Source organism: Corticium candelabrum, chromosome 8 (genome assembly GCF_963422355.1).
Source record: "Corticium candelabrum chromosome 8, ooCorCand1.1, whole genome shotgun sequence".
Lineage (NCBI taxonomy): Eukaryota > Metazoa > Porifera > Homoscleromorpha > Homosclerophorida > Plakinidae > Corticium > Corticium candelabrum.
This window is the reverse complement of record NC_085092.1, coordinates 1,740,107-1,761,764: the sequence shown is the minus strand read 5'-3', so window position 1 is coordinate 1,761,764 and position 21,658 is coordinate 1,740,107. Positions and strand designations below refer to the sequence as shown.

At 41.0% G+C, this 21,658-nt stretch overlaps 2 protein-coding genes across 2 annotated transcripts in view; both read right to left on the bottom strand.

The window, feature by feature from the left end:
• LOC134183667 (uncharacterized) overlaps positions 1 to 21,658 on the bottom strand; it is a 38,885-nt gene that overhangs the window by 16,021 nt on the left and 1,206 nt on the right. The window contains exons 2-7 of the mRNA XM_062651254.1: positions 20,506 to 20,549; positions 14,116 to 14,306; positions 11,293 to 11,371; positions 11,040 to 11,213; positions 3,246 to 3,385; positions 2,823 to 2,963 (exon numbers count right to left, since the gene is read on the bottom strand). Coding sequence (XP_062507238.1) covers positions 2,823 to 2,963; positions 3,246 to 3,385; positions 11,040 to 11,213; positions 11,293 to 11,371; positions 14,116 to 14,306; positions 20,506 to 20,549 — 769 coding nt within the window. The remainder of the gene's footprint in view (positions 1 to 2,822; positions 2,964 to 3,245; positions 3,386 to 11,039; positions 11,214 to 11,292; positions 11,372 to 14,115; positions 14,307 to 20,505; positions 20,550 to 21,658) is intronic.
• On the bottom strand, positions 5,301 to 6,690 carry LOC134183504 (uncharacterized protein K02A2.6-like). The gene has a single exon (XM_062651060.1). The coding sequence runs from the start codon at positions 6,511 to 6,513 to the stop codon at positions 5,695 to 5,697; it is 819 nt and encodes a 272-aa protein (XP_062507044.1). The 5' UTR covers positions 6,514 to 6,690; the 3' UTR covers positions 5,301 to 5,694.

Sequence of the window (21,658 nt, the reverse complement as noted above, 5' to 3'; positions counted from 1 at the left end):
TGTGTGTCATGGCAAAATGCATCACCGATATGTATAGTTTTATACTAGATTTCAGTTGAAGGACCTTCCTCACATGATGTCAACTTTGAAAGAGCTGTATATTAATGCACGTTGATTAGAAATAGAAATAATTAATAATTTATTAGAACTTGAGATTAATTATGTGCACCCTCTTAAACTGACATCTGGGAAACCCTGAACCTCCAACACTGCCACATTAAAACTCATTGACTGATCAGTCTGGAATGTGACATACAATCCAATGCCCTATGCTAATGAGAATGTTAGTTCTAGCGTTGGCCTTCCAGACTCCTGTAGCACCAATTAAATTGGCCTCCAACAGGTCTGGGATGGTACCAATTAGTGTTATGCATACCTTTGCAATTAGGGCTGTAATCAATGAAGACATTTTATGCATGGCGTGGCAATGATCTGCTGTATATCGGGGGGGGGGGGGGGGGGGGGACTACTGTAAACAAATTACAACTTGTAGTGAACTCTTCTCACAACACATCGTGGTTTGTACTTTATGCCTGTCGATGGTAGTAACAACTCATTTCCAATTGCAGAGACGTTTGTTTCAATTTACGAATTGATGCTTCAACATCTACACTAACCAAAGCCCTTTGTTTCAATTTACGAATTGATGCTTCAACATCTACACTAACCAGCTGCATGCTCAACGACTTCATGATCATGTCTACTATACAATAAATAGACACATGCCAATCACGACCACAACTCCAGTAGTAAAAGACGCGTTATCTACAATTGATAAAACCATAGCTACAGCAAACACAAAAGTACCTCGTGCAGCAGGATGCAACACGACGTTCTAGCTCGCATGTCTTCATTGTTCTTGTATTCAGCCGTAATTGGAGAGGTATGCATTTATAAAACTGAACACTATTGCTGGTCCTACGACCAACAGCAATATATTTAGAAGAGATGATACCATTCCAGACCCATGGAGACTGATTTTAACTGGTGCTACACGGGTTTCGGAGGCCGAGGCTATTGTTGTCCTGCCTTGCTTGACTGTCAGTGTTGTACAGCAATACAATTTTTTGTTGTTGATTGAGGCATGGTGCTACACATCCTGGATATTATCAGAATCAGATATAAACACAAAGAATCTACTGAGGTAATAAATATTACTTAAATTATGGTTGGGAGGCATTATCAAGATAGATTGCTGAGAACCTGAGCGCTTCTCAAGAATAATTAGCTGAAGCAAAGTCGAGGCTAATTATTAAGGGCAAAGCAAGAAGACTAGAGATATTTTATCATGAGAATCGTGAACTAGCCATAATTCTTAAGTGATATGCTGTATGATTACTCAGACTGTTGACAATTACTTTGTACTCTAACAAGTGTGAGAAGTGTAGGATTTGATGTGAGTGATCCCAGTCTTGATAGATTGTTGAAACCTTGACAAGGAACCCAAGTGCTAACAACAAGTCACAAGGTTATTAACCCATTGTGCTTTCACAGTTAGACAGCAGGTCCTGTTTCTTAGTTGTCTTTCTACTCTTTCTACTCCACCTGGTGATGTTGCTAAATGACAAAGAAGTCCACCTGGTAATGTTTTTAATGGCTCCTTCCTTGAGAAGCTCAAAATCATCCTCGTCTGGGTCGCGATCGACTACTTTGCCATTTATCAACAGGACAGCAAGAGGAATTTTTCAAAACATGTTACATGCAAAGATGTCGAGCAGTATTGAAAAGGGTTCATATGCAAAAATACAAAGCAAATGACTCACGGGCAAAACAACTGCAATTTGAAAAATTTGCAATTTTGTTCATTTTACAGTATTACATGATTATGTGGTATTTGCATGAGGTTTCCTTAGTAGTTATGTCGTATTTGCATTAGATTTTCTTAAAGTTTATTGACTGGTCAATAAACAGTTTGCGGTTGCATTGCTAGGCTGACGGTGGTTTATGACAAAAAAAGATGACATCAGCAGTCTGATTAACAAACACCCAATCATACCACAAATCTAGTTAATCATTGTTCAATAACTGATAGTCAAAATATAACCTATTTCCTATAGTTTTCAGAGCACAGACAATGAATCACAGTAGACTGCTGCACAAGCCCTTGTTCATGACTACCAGGGTAGCTATAGTCTTCTTCCAAACAAGAAACACTAAAGATCAAACAATGGTAATCCTACACATTGAGGGATTGACCTGAGTACCAAGTGGCCAAAAGACTAGCAACTACAATGTAGGCTGCAGAAAAGGCTTACAGATGGCACTAGCGCAAGTCCCTTGCTGGCAAGTAGAGATGACCCATGGTAAACCCAGCAATTTGAAATTGCATCATGGAAAGAACAAATCTGTTGATAACTTGTCTCTGGTCTTTCTGAGACGCCACCTGCTGGTCTGACATCTAACCAATTTTGACTATAAACAATTGCTACATTTGATTGCATGTTGCCTGATGTACCTGTGTAGAAGGTACTGCTTTCAAATGTCATTAACTTAATTGTGGCTTTCAAGTACATAAATCAGTAGTCAGAAAATTCAGAATAATAAGACCGAATTGCAATCCACCATTCATGCAATCCACCACTGACAATCACGAATAGTAAATTTTCAAAACAATTCTGGCTATCCTGCTTGTAGACAAGACAAGTAAACAAACTTAAAAGAGTGACCAATCTATTACATCCCTTCTGCATTCCTTTTCTTCTGTGTACATAAGTACACATTCAATAACATTCACTGTCTGTGCCTTTCCTACTTCACCATCAATTCAAAGTACAACTAACCTATAATCCAAAACTACACAATGGTCTGTTAGTGCACCGTACCTTGAAAAAACTGTCTGTTGATACAATAAACGTATTCCATGCCAATGACATACATCTTCCAATCAATTGTTCGAATTCATGAGGCAGCAATGTCCCAACTAGCATTGACAGATTACTTAGCAACAAGGTCCGAAACAAAACCTATCAATAAGCCAAAACACAATGTGACCTAATTACAAAACTTTCAATAATAATCAATTCAGAATGCTTTCGCTTACTTAATCATTATGTAGTGAAGTACAGTCTTGTAGTAGTAATAACAATAACAACAATAATAAAATAAATATAAATAATATACAAAAAATACTAGAGAGTATGCTATGATAGCAAACTCATGTCAATTGCTTGTTTACTTCTTAACCACAATAATCGCACTACTGACTGATACTGAGTACACTAGGAAAAGATTATAAAGTGTCTCACCTGATAGTCAGACATCAATAGTTTAGCAGCTGGTGCTATCTGGTCTGCTGCTAGCTGACAAATGTAGCGATTAGACACTGCCTTCTTCAACTGAGAAGTCTCCATAAACTTCAAAAGAGATGCAGTATTCTTATTGTCACCTGCGGGAAATACAATTTGTAATCAAACCAAATGTTAATACTGTAGTAATTTAAGGGAACTCGCACACAAACAAGTTGCTCTTGAAAAATAGCCTTGCTTTCGAGAAGTTCAGCGGTACCCTAGTTGCTAGCCAAAGCGACTCAATAAAGGAGAAATCAAGTTTTGAATGCTCCCAAGTGAAGAGGATGCGTGGAGCATGACGTCACTGGAGGTCAGACCTGGATCGTTTTGTATCGGAAAAATCTTGATTTACGCAACGCGACTCTCTACATTTAATCGCTTGATTGGACAATACTTGAACCTTCACCTTCATTGTGAGGTAGGTGCAGCTTCGTAGCAATGAGAGGAAAACACTGGAGGCATTCGTTATAACTACTCATGCAAGTAGGTCTTGAATATCGAGGATACATCGCATCAACTTCCGCTTTGATTTGTAGTGCCGTAAAAAGACTGGCACAGATAGGAAACTACAATGTTCTTCCATCTGTCATAACCCTAACCCTAACCTGCTAACTAGCTCTGCCTTGAAATCTCTCTCAAAGCAATCCAACTGACAATGAGCTTACTGCAAAATGCAGTCCGACTGCCTCACCTTTAGCCTCAAACGTAGAATCCACTCTCTCAACCACGCTCGATCAAATGGAAATCTAAATAGAATTCTTTCTCTGACAAACTTTACAAGTCAACGACATACTAATGAACCTTACATATCTCAAATCAGAGTTAGCATACTTCAGATTGACTAGTAGAGTCGTAAACTAGGAGAACACGGCAAAGTGGAAGTTGATGCAGTGTGTCCTTGGAGTTCCAGATCTATGCGCATGAGAAGTCATAGCGAATGCCTCCAGTGTTTTCCTCTCATCGCTACAAAATACACCTACCTCACAGTGAAGGTGAATGAATGTTCAAGAGTTGTCTCCAATCAGGCAATTTGATGTAGAAGGTCGCGTCACGCTATTCAAGATTTTTCTAATACAAAACGATTCAGGTCGACCTTCAGTAATGCCATACTTCACGCGCATCGTCGTCTGAGAGCATTCAAAATGCAATTTCTCCTTTATGCAGTCACTCTGGCCGGCGACTAAGGTACCTTTGAACTTCTCAAAGACAAGGCTATTTTTCAAAAGCAACTTGTTTTGTGTGCGAGTTTCCCTTCGAAGCACTTGTGGTACAAGCCTCAGTGCACATGTGTGCCTGCTCTCTTTAAATATCTAGCATCTTACTTTAACATATCTAGAACTAAATGCAGCACCCTTTAAAGTGAGAAAAGTGCTTTATCTCAAGAACTAACCTGTTTTGGATAATCTACCAATTGAAATAACAAGACACAATCTTACTAACACCTGTATTTTATGGTAGAAACGATACAGCTAGAAACAAACAGACACATGCACGTGCACATGAGAGCACACACATTCACACATGCATGCACACACAATGCACATAGTCTCACGTAGCCAGACCCTAATCTTGAGTAGTATTCGTCCTGCCTACGTATAAGGGTGGCAGTACGGTCTGGCTACGTGAGACTGCCATGCATACTTATGTACTCACCCACCCACCCACCCACCCAGACAGACAGACAGACAGACAGACAGACAGACAGACAGACAGACAGACAGACAGATCAGATTCTGCCGTCACTTCCTCTGTCCACATGTACACATTTTCTGGAGTCACTCTCATGCCTATCTGCCTAACTTTGTCTTGACTGTGTAGCGTACGTTGGTACTTTGTGGTTGTAAGGAGTGTTCTTTTAATCATTAATCTATGTATTAGTTGTAGTCTTTTGGGTTTTAGCTTGCGGACTCGAGTCTTTTAAACTTAGTGGCTACTATAGTCTAGATAGACAGACAGACAGACACACACAGACTGTCGCAAGTAACTGCGTCCTAGGCACGCACTCAACTGGTCTTACTGTTTACTCAAGGCGATCTATTTCAAGAACGACTGGCTAGTCCTAAATGCCGATCAAATGACTGGACTCACACAACGCAATTTCCCGGATGTATATACTACATCCTTCTCCCCTGACTATGTCAGTGATATTAACAATTAAGAGATATATCGTACAACTCAATAGTCTAATCTACTAAAAATTCAGTCTGTCAGGTGCCTTTCTCCTTCTGCTGGAACGGCGGATTGGAGTCACTCCTTTGCTGGCACCTAGCTTTGATGCTGTTGTTGGTTCCACGTGTGTCTCTAAGTTTTCTGGTCCTGTGCTGATCTCCGGCGATGATACCATCGCGTCCTGTTCCAATTGTTTGTCAACTCCATCTTGTTGTTCTGGTAAGCCTGGTGCAACAACTCACTCTTCGGGTCTTCCCGGCGATACCGGTACCATTGCTCTTGAACATGGTTTATCCTTTGGATGTATTGGTTCCGCCAGTAAGTCTTCTGCTTCACCTCCTTCATGTCTTTCCGATTGTAAGGTTTTCCGAATCTGATCTAAATGTCGTTTGACTACCCTTCCATCATCCAGTTTGATATTGTATGATAGGGGGCCTGTTTTGGACTGAACCACACCAGCTACCCAAGGGCAACCTCTGTTGTAATTGTGCACGTAGACTCTCACCCCGTTGTAAAGGTCTATCATACTATTCCGGTTACCCTTGTAGAATTGTTTCTGTTGCCATTGCTTTTTGTGTACTGTTTGCTCCAAGTTGGGGTGTAACAAATCTAACCGTGACCGTAATTTGCAACCCATTAATAATTCCACAGGTGATATTCCTGTTGAGAAATGCGGTGTAATCCGGTAGCTGAACACTTGTGTCAAGCGATATGACAAGGTTCCTTGTTTTGCTAGGGACAGTCCTTTCTTCAATACCTGTACTGCTCTTTCCCCCAGCCCATTACTTGACGGATGATACGGTGCTGTTTTAATGTGGTCTATTCTATTCGATTTTACAAAATCGGTAAACTCTTGACTGATGAATACTGATCCATTGCCTGATACCAGTTTTTCAGGAATTCCATGAGTTGAGAAAATTTTTCTTAATTTTTCTACCGTAGTTTTCGTCGTCGCTGATTCTACAGGTTCTACTTCCATCCACTTCGAGTGTGCGTCAATGAGTACAAGAAACATTTTCCCTAGCAAGGGTCCAACGTAGTCCACGTGCACCCTCATCCACAGCTAATGAGGCCAAGACCAGTCATGCAATGGAGCTTTGGTGGTGCATTCCTTGTTTCTTGACAACTAGAACAACCTTGGACCTTGCGTTCGATGTCCCCATCCAGTCCTGGCCACCAGACTATCATTCTGGATAAGCCTTTCATCCGCGCCACACCAGGATGACGAGCATGTAACTCTACCAAAACTCGTTGTTGCCCTTGTGGTGGTACAATCACCCTGTACCCCCATAATACGCATCCCTCTTCTATAGATAATTCACTTGCTCTTCGCCAGTAAGGAGTTAACACTTCGATTAGTGGTTTAGTAGGCCAACCATGGTGAACATAATATTGTACCCTAGACAGTATAGGGTCTTGTTCTGTCCATCTTCTAACATCTCTTGCCAATACAGGTGACAATTCCAGTTGCTGTAAAAATTGAATTGTCTCTGGTTGTTCTTCCTCAGTTGTCGACGATAGCTGTAAGGGTAATCGACTGCAGGCATCTGCATTACCGATGTCCCGGCCTGGTTTGTATCGCAACTTATAACTGTAACCTGATAGGATCATGGCCCATCGATGAATTCTCGCTGATGCCATTGGCAAGAGAGACGTATTTTCCCCAAACAATCCTACCAGTGGTTTATGGTCTGACACTAGCACAAACTCTCTACCAAATAGATATTGGTGAAACCTTTGTAGACCAAAAATTACTGCCAATGCTTCTCTTTCCACCTGTGAATAATTCCTCTCCGCTTTCGTCAATGTTCTCGATGCAAATGCTACTGGGTGTTCTTTGCCGTCCTTCCCTCTCTGAGCCAATACAGCACCTAAACCGTACGACGAAGCATCACAAGTTACGACGGACTCTTGTTGTGGGTCGAAATGTGCTAACACTTTGGCTGACACTAACAGTTGTTTTGATTGGCGATAAGCTCGTTCTTGTTCACATGACCAGTTCCACTTCACTCCTTTTCGTAACAATCTATGTAGTGGAGCTAGAACTGTTGATATATTCTGTACGAATTTGCCATAATAAGATAGCAATCCTAGGTACGCTTTCAATTCTGTAACGTTTTGTGGTCTGGGTGCTTCCGTAATTGCCTGGATTTGTCCCTTGTCCGGATGTAAACCTGTCCTGTCAATGACATGTCCCAAATACACTACTTCAGCTTGCATGAACCGGCATTTGTCTTTATTCAGCCTTAGTCCAGCCTCTTCCAATTTTGTCAATACTTTATCTAAGTTAGACAAATGCTCTTGTTCGTTTCTTCCTGTTATTAGTATGTCATCTAAGTAGACCACTACTTCTGGAATTGCTTGCAACAGAGTTTCCATCATCCTTTGAAAGACACCGGGAGCAGATGAAACACCAAACGGTAGTCTATTATACTGAAATAATCCTTGGTGGGTATTGATGACTACATACTTATGTGATTCCTCATCGAGTACAACCTGTTGATATGCTCTTTCCAGATCCAGAGTTGTAAACTTCTGTCCTCCTGATATTCGAGCAAACAAGTCTTCAATGTGTGGAATGGGATAAGTATCGCATTTTGACACTTGATTCACTGTCAACCGATAGTCTCCACAGATTCTGACCTTTCCATTGCTTTTCAAAACTGGAACTATGGGAGCCGCCCACTCCGAATAGTGAATTGGCTCAATAATTCCGGCTTTTGTGAGATCGAACAATTCTTCCTCTATCTTCTGTCTCAAAGCATACGGTACTTGTCTTGGTCGGTAGAACTTGGGACTCGTCGTTTCTATCACTGACAATTTCACTTTTACACCTTGCAATCTGCCTAGCCTATCACTGAACACTTCACTGTGTAATAACAATAACCCTTCCACTTTTCCTTGGTGAGGGTTTGCCTCCAAAAGATGAACTCTTCCCCAATCAATTTGTACTTGTCGAATCCAGTCTCTTCCCAATAAACTCAGGCCAGACCCTGCCACTACCACAAGCGGGAGAGACAATCGGCGTCCATCCGGAGTGTCTACCCACACTTCCAACTTTCCACATACAGGTACTGGCTCACCAGTATGTCTTCAGTGTCTTCTTTGTAACCTTCATGGTGCTTCACCTTTCTTCCAGACTGACTACTATGTTGTTTTGCTCACAATACTGACACTCGCTCCCGTGTCTATTTCCATCTCGAGTGGCTGTCCTTGTACAGTCAACGTTGTCTTCATAGGCTTCTCCTTTCCCTTGTGCAACGCGTGAATATTGCCATTAAGCCACTCAACCTCCTCATTCTCATTTGTATCTGACTGCGCCTCCTCATAGCCAATTTTGTATGTACTACTACCACTGTCCCCTTTCTGAGCCATTTTTCTCACTGTGCAACAAGCAACCTTCGCATGCCCAATTTTGCCGCAACCAAAACATTTGACATCCTAGAACCAGCACTCGAACTGTTTGTGTCCCTGTTTACCACAGCGATAACAACACCCGGATATCTTGTCAGTCGGCCTGTTACCTGCTTTGGGTACTCGTTGCCTCCGTCACTGGTGTACAGGCTGTTTCTGTATCTGGTGTACGGACTCTCCTTCTGGGTTGCCAGGCGCACTACTTGCTTCCTTCTGTTGTAACTCTGTGGTATTCTTTTCAGCTGTCTCGTGTGCAATCGCTAAGTCATACGCCCTCTTGAATGTCAGCTCTTTTTCTGCCAACAGCCGTCGCTGTATACAGTCATTCATTATACCTACGACTAGTCTGTCTCATAGCATATCACTAAGCACTGCCCCGAATTCACAATGTTCACTGAGTCGTTGCAGTTCTGCCGTGAATTTAGTGACTGACTCACCTTCCTGACGCGATCAACTGTTAAATCTAAATCGTTGTACTATTACTGATGGCTTTGAGTCAAAATGTTCTGTCAACGTCTGTAGTATTTCGTCGACTGACTTCTCTTTAGGCTTCAGCGGAGCCACTAAACTTCATAGAGTTCAATAAGTACGCTTAATAGAATAGCTCTTTGTCTAGCCGCGTCGTCCACGCCATTCGCTGCAAAGTATTGTTCTAACCTTTCTGCACAAAGTGGCCATTCCTCCTTTGATTCGTCGAACTCCGCTATTTGTCCGAATACTGCCGCCATCCTCGTCGCCAAATGTCACAAGTAACTGCGTCCTAGGCACACGCTCAACTGGTCTTACTGTGTACTCAAGGCGATCTATTTCAAGAATGGCTGGCTAGTCCTAAATGCCGATCAAATGACTGGGCTCACATAACGCAATTTCCCGGATGTATATACTACACAGACACACAACACAACACACACACACACACGAGCACACACACACACACACACACACACACACACACACACACACACACACACACACACACACACCTAAATAATCTAAATCCTAAATGTCAAGAGCTGCCTCTCAAAGATCACGCCCCCAGCTGTTAAGCTGAGCCCTGGGGCCTGTGCACTACTCAGGGAACTGTGGGACTGCACTAGCAAACTCCTGGAGCCGGGCCAGGCACTTCCAGGAGCGCCAACTTGTGAAGCCAACTGTGGTGTGAGCACCCGAAGTCTCACCAGGACCCCAGTGGCTGATGTCACGTCACGGCCGATGGCCGCTTAGGACCCCAGTCAATGACCAGGTACTCAATTATACTCCTGAGTCGAGAGAAGCAAATATGTGTTAGTTTCTTGCTTAAGGAAATTATGCCATAGCTCGCCATCACTGTGACTTGAACTTACGACCCTTCAAGGTCCCAGATGTACACACGCCATAAGATGACTCTCTAACCAACTGAGCAATCGCACCACTACACACACACACACACACACACACACACACACACACACACACACACACACACACACACACACTGGCAGACTCCCCTGTGCCTTCGCTGCACATGTGCATCAAGGCATAACTAACAGTGAGGTCTTCAGCCTAGACAAGACAACAGTCCACAAGGGATAGCCAAAACAACACATCAACGCCCGTCATGGTTTCTAAAGGGTAATGTGCCCTCTAACTTGCTTTCCTTCAATGACAACAACTTGGATAAAGACGTAGTTCTTACCCATGTTGTATGCAGCTATAGGCTATTGTAGGACATTGTAGTATATCTCTTGGCTGGTTATCGGCCAAATCCACAATAAAGCAAATGACAATGAAGATGAGATGATTGTTCACATAGACACCTGGTGTCATTTACACACGTCCAATCAATGAACACTTCACAGTTAGCAACTGACCCACAACAACGATTCTTGCTGAAAGTCAGAATATACCACAAATGACACATGCACAAAACAACATTCTGCTTTATAAGTGGATGAAAGGCCTATTCCAAACAGAGGAACTTCTATTCAGTACAGTCTTTTAGTAGAGCAGGTAGCATAAACAAGATCGACTACTTTACAGAATATTTCCTAAGGAACACCAAGTGCACAAATACTAAATTGGTGCTAAAATGATACTCTAGGCAAACAAGAAAGTCATTACTGTTATTTTTAATATTGTAGTTAAAGAGAACAATGCAAAATCAATCGAACTATTAGAACTGACTCTTACCTGCAGGTACCAAGACTATAACTGTGTTTGTTGAGTTTGCCAAAGCAACACTCAAGCTTGTTCCTCCATTTCCGATTTCCACAAACACACCGTTATAAACATGATCTTTGATTTTACTATAATGATCAGCATGATTCCATTTGCCAGCCGGATTCTCATCAAATGCTTCCCCCACTGCAACATATAAACATCACCATAGCAACCAGTTGACTCCATCCACAACAACTATGCAAGACACCAATTGGAACACAACCTGTTTTGGGCAATTTGCCAGAATGAAACACACTCCATAATATATCAATGAAAGGAGTGGACTGCAAAGCAGTGAGAACCTACACACATACCATAGTACATTAGCATGGTCTGGTTATTCCCTGGAGTGTGATTAGTAATTAATTTAAATGTAGGAGTAAGTCTCATGTTTCACAGATAAACAAACATATCAGCAAATGCAACACTTGCAATAAGTAGGAGTGCAAAACTTTGATAAGACTCCCCGTTGGTCTTAGCTATCATGAGTTCCATTAAGATGGCACATCCAGTGGTATAACCAGGTGTCCCCCTCCACTCTGAACTCATACACAGATGGCTGCATACCCAGCATGGGGTCACAGGTGTTGAAAATAGGTGGCAAATGTTACTCCAGCATAAACACAAAATTGGTACTTTAATTAACACAAGAAGAAAGAATCCACACAGACAGCTTAAGCAATTAACCACAGGATTCAAGACACCTGGTTGTTGTGCACCTAATGAGAGCAAGTGGAGGAACACAATTATTCAACAATTTCTCAAAGTGGGCACTGCTGTGAGTACAAAACATCCATGTGTCCTGGACAATGAACTGAATGTAGAACACCCCTAAGCTCACAAAAAAAATTAAACACACACTAAACAGCACCCACATATGGCATCACAGCTTCAAGAGGCAGTTGCATGCTTGTAATATTTATATAACAAATCCTACTACTACACCCAGCTGGTGTCTAAGGGCACCGAAAAATTAAAATATCACAAATGAACTCTTGGTTCTTGTTCTAAACTCTAGATCTCTCTCAATATACTGTATTCGCCCGTAATAACGCCCATTATCGAAATAACGCCCATGCCCGTATATACGCCCATGTGCGACAGGTCAGAATTTTCAGCCCAAAAAACCCCATGCCCAAGTGTAAGCCCAGAATAGGTATGCGTAGACAAAACAAATGGGGTCCAAACATTTGTCTCAGTCTGTGTGCGTTTGATGAGCTGGTGTCAGTGTTGAGTGAAGGTGCTTACCACTAGACTCATGTCTTCGTTGCATAGTGTTTAGTTTCTGTGTGTATGTTGATGCTTTATGAATACCAGTACCTTTGATCTTGCAAATGAATAATTGCAAGCATTTGTAGTATTTCTGTCTTCAAGTATTTAGATGATGACTGGCCAAACGACAGCATTTTGAGACCACCTATATATGCATAGGACCAAAATAACCCATGCCCTAGTATACGCCCAGAAAAGTGTTTCTTTTCTATACACCCAGGGCGTTATTCCGGGCCAATAGGATACCAAATTACTCCAGCCCACTTCCCCTAGCTAAAAGCTCCACTCAAAGTCGCCAAAATAGGAAGAAAATGGAAAAGGAAAGTTGTGAAATGGTAGCCAGGTGACAGCCATATGTCTAATGTTGTGACCATAAGTGTCTGTTAGCAAACCAAACCAGACAGAGTCTGACAAGACAAAACCTGACCAAAAACAAAATTTATGAATCTTTGGAGCTATAGTTAGCTACTAACACAAAGGGACACTGCATAAATGCATCATGAAATGGACAAGAAAATAATTTGACCAAAGGAACATTTCATAATGAATATTCTGTGAGATACCAATATCCACACATGAAGCACCCAGGGTACATGGATGTGTTGCATACCTGGTACTAGCAGAATTGTTAGAATAACTGTGATAATTTAGGTTTTAGCTATGAGGCAATAGATGGCTTGAGGTGTTCCATAGCACACATAGATTTACCAAAGCTATGAAACAAAACCATTTTGGCTCTATTTACATCAACTGTCTGTGACATCAGATCAGGTTTCAAGGAAGTTATTATTAGTTACTTGCAAAAGTATGTAGATGAAATCAGTCTCTCAACTACTACAAGGAGACCAATCTCACAGGCAAACTGTGGGACAATTTGAAAAATGCAATTCTGAATGACCTCGTGTGCATAATTAATTCTGGTTTTGAAAGCAACTGTGTTTGTGATGGGTAGGCAAATGAGCAAGAATTAATGGTGCCAGCTCACAAATTCACACAAATTTACAGGCACGTGCAGACACACCCACGCAAACTTAAGTCTTGCCTTTATCCACACTTTTACCATTAACCAGTTTGAGATACCTCTTGCTGTTGAACAACAAAGCAATTTCTCAATCTTTTCCTTGTTGAACATGACCCGAAAATGGGTCTGAAACTTCATGGCTTCAGCCATGGGTTTTTGGGTTTAGCCATCATGCACGACAGATGCACGATCCGCATTGTTGGCGAGTCCGGCACCTCTCTGTGGCTACTTTCATGCTCCAAGTTTCGAATGACATCACCATAGTACAATAATGTTCTGGTTTCCACCCATTTCTGGGTCACGTGCAACAAGAAAACGATTGAGAAAGCGCTGTGCCGTTCAACAGCAAGCTATTTCAAGGTGGTAAATGGTAAATGGTAATGTGTGGATAAAGAACCTAACACACTTGTCATTAGCTTTCTCGAAATGTCAAGTACGAGAAGAGAAACTGCTGTGGAGGCCAAGAATGCAATCGCAATTCTCTTTGCACTAGGAATAACGGCTGTATGTCATAGAACGTGGTGCACCCTTAGATGTTTGCTTGCTCTGGTTTGTTAGGACACAACTTGAAATCGTGGCACGTTTCAAAGTTTGCGTGGGTGTGTCTGCACACGAGAAGTGAATCGTGAGCAGGAACCTTTAAACGGGCAGATAAGTATGCAAGCAAACTGACATCCTATAGCACTGAATGTGAACAACACTATAATAGCACAACAACGTCACGGCTACATTACATGTTTCTAAAACTTTTACCTTCCTCTTCATTTCCAACTTCTGCAATACATCTACATGATCTTTCCGGGATTCTTTTCCTGTGTTCGTCTGTTCCTCCTTTATAAATTTTTGATCTGCATGTGTTGCATAAAAATCAGGGAAAGTGACATCCTGATGAAGAGATGAGACTCTCTTAGATGGTGATTGAGTTTGGGAAAATAAAGAAGCATCTATGACACATACAACAATTGCCAATCTGAAAATTGCTGGATGCACTGCACACACACTGTCCAGAATGAAAAAGGGGTGATGAAAAACACACACCATCAACATTACATTAAAGCTAATAACGTCATTACATTATTAGACATTGATAATGCAATGACATTATGAATTAATTACACATTAGACATTAACACTATTACCCATGAAATAGATCTCTATGTGAAAGTGTTATTTCCAGTAATACTTTGTCCTATTATAGCCACTGACTGAAAACAAGAAAAACCTTGCTGTTCAGTTCAACTATTTTAATTGATGCACATAGACACCTACTAAAGTACACCAAACAACCAGGTTATCTGGCATATACCACACTGTGTGGTATATGCCAGATAACCTGATGACATCATGTCATGTCATTATGTACCACACACCCTTCTAATCCTAACTCATTAGTCTATAAAAGTATTCATGCCAGTATGCTGTCAACCTGCCTGACATCATTTAGATAACTAACCACCCTGAAACTAACAAGAGGACTGACATGAAAGATGAAAAGTCTCAAAGAAGTACTACTCAGTTGTCCATAATCAGACTTGTTGCACAGACTTTACCACAAAAACAACAAAAAAATTGGGCAGCAGGGCCAGTCATGGTTGCCCTACCCTTTGAAAGCTTACAGATTTTCAGCTGATTGGTTTAGGCAGCCCATACAACCAAATTTTGTAGTCTAACGTATTTCCTAATGTAATAGAGCCAGATATCTAGTTTCCAAGAAAAGTTGATACTCACCATCACACTATAAATTTAATACGAAGTTCTGAATACCGAAATAATCACATATAGTATGAAGTCGAGATTTGTGCAGATATTAAATGTACAGTGGTGTACCATAATTCATAAAGGACCACTTAAAAGTGCAAAGAAAAAACATGTTATAAATATACTTACCATTTTTGTAGCAAATTATAAACCAAGATCTACATATATATATATATATATATATATATATATATATATATATATATATATATATTCCAGTTCAACAACAGCTATCCAGATCAGTACTGATATATTTATTTTCAATCAATTTTTACGCTTTTCAGGATCTCTCTCATGCAAATTAAAACATCTTGGCAATGATACCCGGTAATGTCATAAGTGAAGAAACATTCAGAGCAGTTTCTACGATGACATATTCTTATATCTGCAATGACACAATCCAGCACTATGATGTTGCATGTTACATAAGAAATTCACAGATCAGTAAAGCTTCATAGAAATTGCCAATGAGTTTGCAAGTCTAGACCACTGACAAACATTGTCTCAAAGAATTTAGAAAAGAATAAGGTATTTAGGTAAGACTGCTTCACAATATCTGCTGGAGACGTGCCAGACAGCCGTCCAGCACCATCCGGCAGTGTTCACAAGTCGCAAAAACATGTGACAAACCAGAATGGGTTTCCGTGATGAAGAAAAATGCTTCCTAGCGTCTGTTGTGCTGTTACCGCTGCAACAAAGCTATGAGAAAGACAGGAAAATGTTCCTGATTTTATGTGTTGCTGATTGGGTGACACATCTGTGTCACTTCCTGTAGCAGTCTGTCTGCTTCTGGTTGGACTGGACAAAATAAAATTGATTCTATCCGTCCAGCAATGCTCTGGCAAGCAATCCGGCTGCCATATAACTCAAATGGTGATTCTGATGCGGTTAGCCTGAATGGAACGAATTGCTCTCTGGCAGATATTGTGAACCAAGCTTAAATGTATTTTCATATCAGTGTCATTGCATGAAGATCAACTTACACTGTGATATAACATGTAGGTAGTATATGCATGTTGACAAACTTCTCAAGTTTTTTGGCAACTGTTTCTTAGATAAATAAAATAACACCAATGAGCAATAACGTTTTGCTGTCATAGCTGGTGCACTCACTTTATTATACACTCCATACATACTGGTACGCATGCGCGCGCGCACAAGCAAGCACGCACATGCATGCACGCACGTGCACACACACACACACACACACACACACACACACACACACACACACACACACACACACACACAGTGCGCACTAAGATTTCAGACATTGCCATATTGAGTTTTGGCCGGACACAAGGCACAACAATCAGGCAATCCAACATATACTTATAATAGCAAAAAAATAAATAGACCGGAACTGCTAGCCAAAGCTTAGCTCAAAAACTGCCGGAACTGCAAATCGAATGCGCCTCTAAAAATGGCATGTTCTGCGGTTTGGAATGATATGAAGGTCGTCTCTCCAAAACATGGCGTAAATCAACCCAAATAAAGAGTAGGACGTAGTAGACTTACTCACCTTTACATAACATGTCCTGATTTGCAGTGTACAATACCGCTGCTAAGTACGCTATTGAGTCTATTACATAGTGTGGTTTGCACTCTTCCAGGCTAAAGTGTTCTGATTTCATGTGCAGTGACGCTGTGAACACACAACATATGCATTTTTGAAGAAATCCTGATGCGACAAAGCAGGATTTCTTGCACGTGCATAATGAATGAGGGGAGGTGTGTGGTCTCGCGCCTGACAGCATGCAGTCTGGTTACCTAGCAACATCATAGATCCCCTCACAGAAAGCCACACGGGTGTTGACACACACGCACGCGTGCACGCACATGCACACACACACACACACACACACACACACACACACACACACACACACACACACACACAATGGACAAATGTCAAGCCCCATGTCATTCGACGTCTACCCTGCCTATAGAGACAGGGCCTTCATGTGCTACATGAAGGCTTAGGGCCAGCGCTACAATCCACCTGCAACTTGGCCAAAGTCATCTAGGTGCACTGCCTATGGCGCAGCTCTGGAACTGGACACCAAATCCCACAATACCCATTTGCTGATGTTACTTGCATGACGTTACTGCCAAGCCAGCGGTTATGTTCACCCAGTCAATGACCAGGTACTCATATATACTCCCTGAGTAGAGAGAAACAATTGTGTGTAAGTTTCTTGCTCAAGGAAATTATACCATAGCTTGCCATCACTGTGACTTGAACCTGCAACCTTTCAAAGATCCCAGATCTTTTCATTCTCCAAATGAAACACACACACACACACACACACACACACACACACACACACACACACACACACACACACACACACACACACACACCCACACTCTGCCTAAAAACGCCAGGCTTAGATTGACTTCTCAAGAACACCCAGTTAAATTTGTGTCATTAAAAGAACACTTCATCGACTGATGCATGCACGTAGACATTGTTAAGGCCTTGGGTTGGGGACCAAACAATTGCTGTGTTGCGTGGCATATTGTTTTGGTCTTGCTTTCCAAGGCCAGCTACACAAGAAACAGATGTCGACGCTTCAGTACACTCCACAAGGATCGTCTTGAACGACTTGTAATCGCTCAGTCGTTCGTGCTTGCCTCCGAATTTCTTTCTAAGAAAGGAGGCCATAATGTATTACAAATTGCTTGTGTGACGAGAAAAACACAGAAATGTGCATTGCTGCACATAATCATGTGACACCAAGTGCCATCATTCTACAGCCGAACCATTGCCGTACGTGTGTTTTTTACCATAGAGCGAAGGCAAATTAGTCATGCACAAGCACCTTTTACTTCACCTAAGCAAATATCAAATTCTACAATCAAGCAATGAAACGAAACCTACACTTATTGGACGTTATTTGTAAACCATCTGGTATGTTTTCTATTTTCTAACCTTATCAAAATGCTCAGCTATCATCAAGTTTGCTCTGAGATAGTGCCGAACTTTCCAACTTTAATGTGTGACCAAGAGTGCATTCGTTTATTATATTCCCACTATTCCGGAATACGTGGTTGAAGTCATTCCAACCCATTCTAATTAGAACACAACAAAGTCGTATTCATCCGTTCTGAATTGTAGCGAGTTATCTCAGCATGTAGCATCTGGGATAAAGTGTATTTGTGCAAGATGGACGCTGAATGAACAATTTCTTCCTCCGCTACTACTACCGTCATTGCTGTGATTCTAAACTTGCTAGAAGCATTAAGTGACAGCGAAAGTAGTGAAGAAAGCATCGGGAATGAAACAATAGACTTTCAATTGGTGTACATTGCGTCAACTTTCTCCATGACCTTGAGTTAGGAGGTGGTAATAATAGCCAAGTGGATAATCAGTCGTAAAATACAAGTTAGGCTGATTTTCTTGCCATTCAAAGAGTCGCGCCATTTGACAGTGTAGCATTGCACATGTATGGTTACGGTTTGGTCAAAACAAACAGGGTCTTCCATTCATTCTCACACTCTAGTAAACCAAACCGCAAACTAAGCCAAGTAAAACCAGTGACAGAGTGGTTTCATCGGGATAGTCAACCGGCCATTCTGGAATAGTTTTCGAACGATTATTCCCTTGTATTCTCATTCCGGAATGGTTGGAATAGAATAAACAAACACGCCCCAGGAAAGATTAGCGTCCGAGGGCAAAGTCAAGAGTAGCACATGCTGGTGAAGTATTCCTTTAATCAACACAACTTGTTCTACAGTAACGGTTTCTCTTCAAATCTATATGTGAGAAACACCAAAACTATAAATATACTAACAAGACAAGTCACAATAAAAGACTACCCCAAAACCCACTTATTCCAGATCAATGACAATAGTAAAGCCTTATTCACAATATGATGCTGACCCTGAAATAGAAATGAATCCTACTCTAGTGTCAGCGTCAACATCATACGATGCCACCTCAGTCGAGGCGGTCTCTTTGAAGTTTAATGCTCAGAGAGCGTCAATGAACCAGGCTTAACTATAGACAAGCATATAGGCCACATGATGTGGTATAATTCAGCTTGCACCAGGCAGTTGAATGCAAACAAATTAATTAAATGTATTCCTTTCTTCCTGTAACCAAAAAATATTCTTATACCTTGTATGCATACATGTGATGTTAGTGTTAAACCATTAATTAATTAAAGACAAATTCGCACACAAAAACAAGTTGCTCTTGAAAAATAGCCTTGCTTTCAAGAAGTTCAATGGTACCCTAGTCGCTAGCCAAAGCGACCCTGTAAAGGAGAAATCGCGTTTTGAATGCTCCCAGACGAAGAAGGTGCACGAGGCATGACGTCACTGGAGGATGACCTGGATCGTTTTGCTTTTAAAAAATCTCGATTAGCACAACACGACTCTTTACATGAAATCCCTTGATTGGAGACAATACTTGAACATTCACCTTCACTTTGAGATAGGTGCAGCTTCGTAGCGATGAGAGGAAAACGCTGGAGGCATTCATTATGACTTCTCGTGCGCGTAGGTCTTGAACCTCGAGGATACATTGCATGAACTTCCGCTTTGACGTGTAGTTCAGTAAAAAGACTAGAACAGGTAGAAAACTACAACACTCTTACATCTGTCATAACCCTAACCCTAACCCGCTCACTAGCTCTGCTTTGAAATCTCTCTCAAAGCAATGACTGAACATGATCTATGCTTACTCTGGAATGTGGTCCGACTGCCTCCCTTTTAGCCTTAAATGCAGAATCCATGCTCTCAACCACACTCAATCAAATGGAAATACAGACTTCTTTCTCCATTCCTGGCATGTTTACGACAAACTTTACAAGTCAACGGCAAACTAGTAAACCTTAGATATCTCAATCGAAGTTAGGAACTTCAGATCGACTACTGTAGAAGAGTATTAAACTAGGAGAACACGACAAAGCAGAAGCTGATACTGTGTTTCCACGGAGTTCCAAACCTACACGCATGAGAAGTCATAACGAATGCCTCCAGCGTCTTCCTCTCATCGCTATGAAACTGCACCTACCTCACAGTGAAGGTGAATTTTCAAGTATTGTCTCCAATCAGGCGATTTGATGTAGAGAGTCACATCACGCTATTTGAGATTTTTCCAAAACCATCCAGGTTGACCTCCAGTGACATCATACCTTGCACGCATCGTCATCTGAGAGCAAATGCAATTTCTCTTTAAGGAATCGCTTTGGCTGGCGACTACGGTACCGTTGAACTTCTCGAAGACAAAGTTATTTTTAAAAGCAACTTGTTTTTTAGAGCGAGTGCCCCTATCCCTATAAGCTGGGTAATAATAAGTAAGTCAATTGTTTGACACACAATCATGTGAAGTAGATCCATCCTGTGCTAGTCAAAATAACAAATCAAATCAATCACCTGGCTTCCTCAGCACATTCTCAGTCTTCAATAGCACAGATTCTCTACAAAATAAACATAGTTAGAATTAGTACATTAGTCAGTATTAGATGTATTCCTGTGCAATATGTTGCCCTTCCCATGTAATACCTTACAATTAAGTTAAACAGATCTACTACAACCATGCATGTTGCATGCCCTCTGCTCATGTCCTATTCTCATCTTTAGTAAAAGCTATTAAAGAATTCCCTGATCTGGCTGCTCATCAGCCACACATATGCACTCTTGCAAGGAACATTATATACCTAGCAAATTCACACATTCGCAAAACAAATAAAACATAAGTATTAAGATGTGGCTTGCTACCATTCTAGATTTAAAACTATCAATTTGTGCTTAATTACAAATTCTTTTAGTAAACTCCAATGCTTATACAAGAGTTATCTAGCCGCAGTAAGACATTGGCAAATTTGTCAAGGATCCATAAACTTTACTTCAGAACAAGCTGGTCACTACTGTATTATCATCATCGGATCACTTGTTTTTAAATACAGTTTTGTAAATTCAATAATCCTTACTGGGCTGTACACTAACAAGTGATTGTCTACACATCACTGAGAATACTGTACATACACAGAATAAATTTAATGTTAGACTGAAATAGTTGCAACATCAAATGTTATTGACAAACAATTATAAAACATAAATGTTTCCATGACTACTAGGCTTCAAAATAACCCAGACATCTGATGCATATCTCTCTTGCATCCAATAAATACCCCTAGCAGTTCTAATCTTTGCACATCTTAATGTCTCTGACATGATATAGATTGCAAATAACACTATCTTAATTAAAGAAGTAACATCAATAAACAAATACAACTTCATACACATTTTGTACCCTGTGTATGAGCATACCAATTTTGAGTTACCAATTCTAACAATGCATTCAAAGAGTACATGCTCTCTGTGTTCTTAGTCTGTAATGTCTAGGATGGCATTTTGTATGCTATAAAGCCTACCTGCATCAGTCAGAAAAGATACTTATTACAACCCACCACACAACTGCATATGCCCTCAGAAATATTTGTAGAGTTTGCCATCTTTTGCCAGAGCAATCCATCACTGTAACATGTGTGACATCTGTCTGCTTGCTTATTTGCTTGTTTGTTTG

Bases quoted from the DNA above. Each gene is read 5' to 3' on its own strand.
- LOC134183504 (XM_062651060.1), bottom strand. From the start codon at position 6,513: ATGAGGGTGCACGTGGACTACGTTGGACCCTTGCTAGGGAAAATGTTT.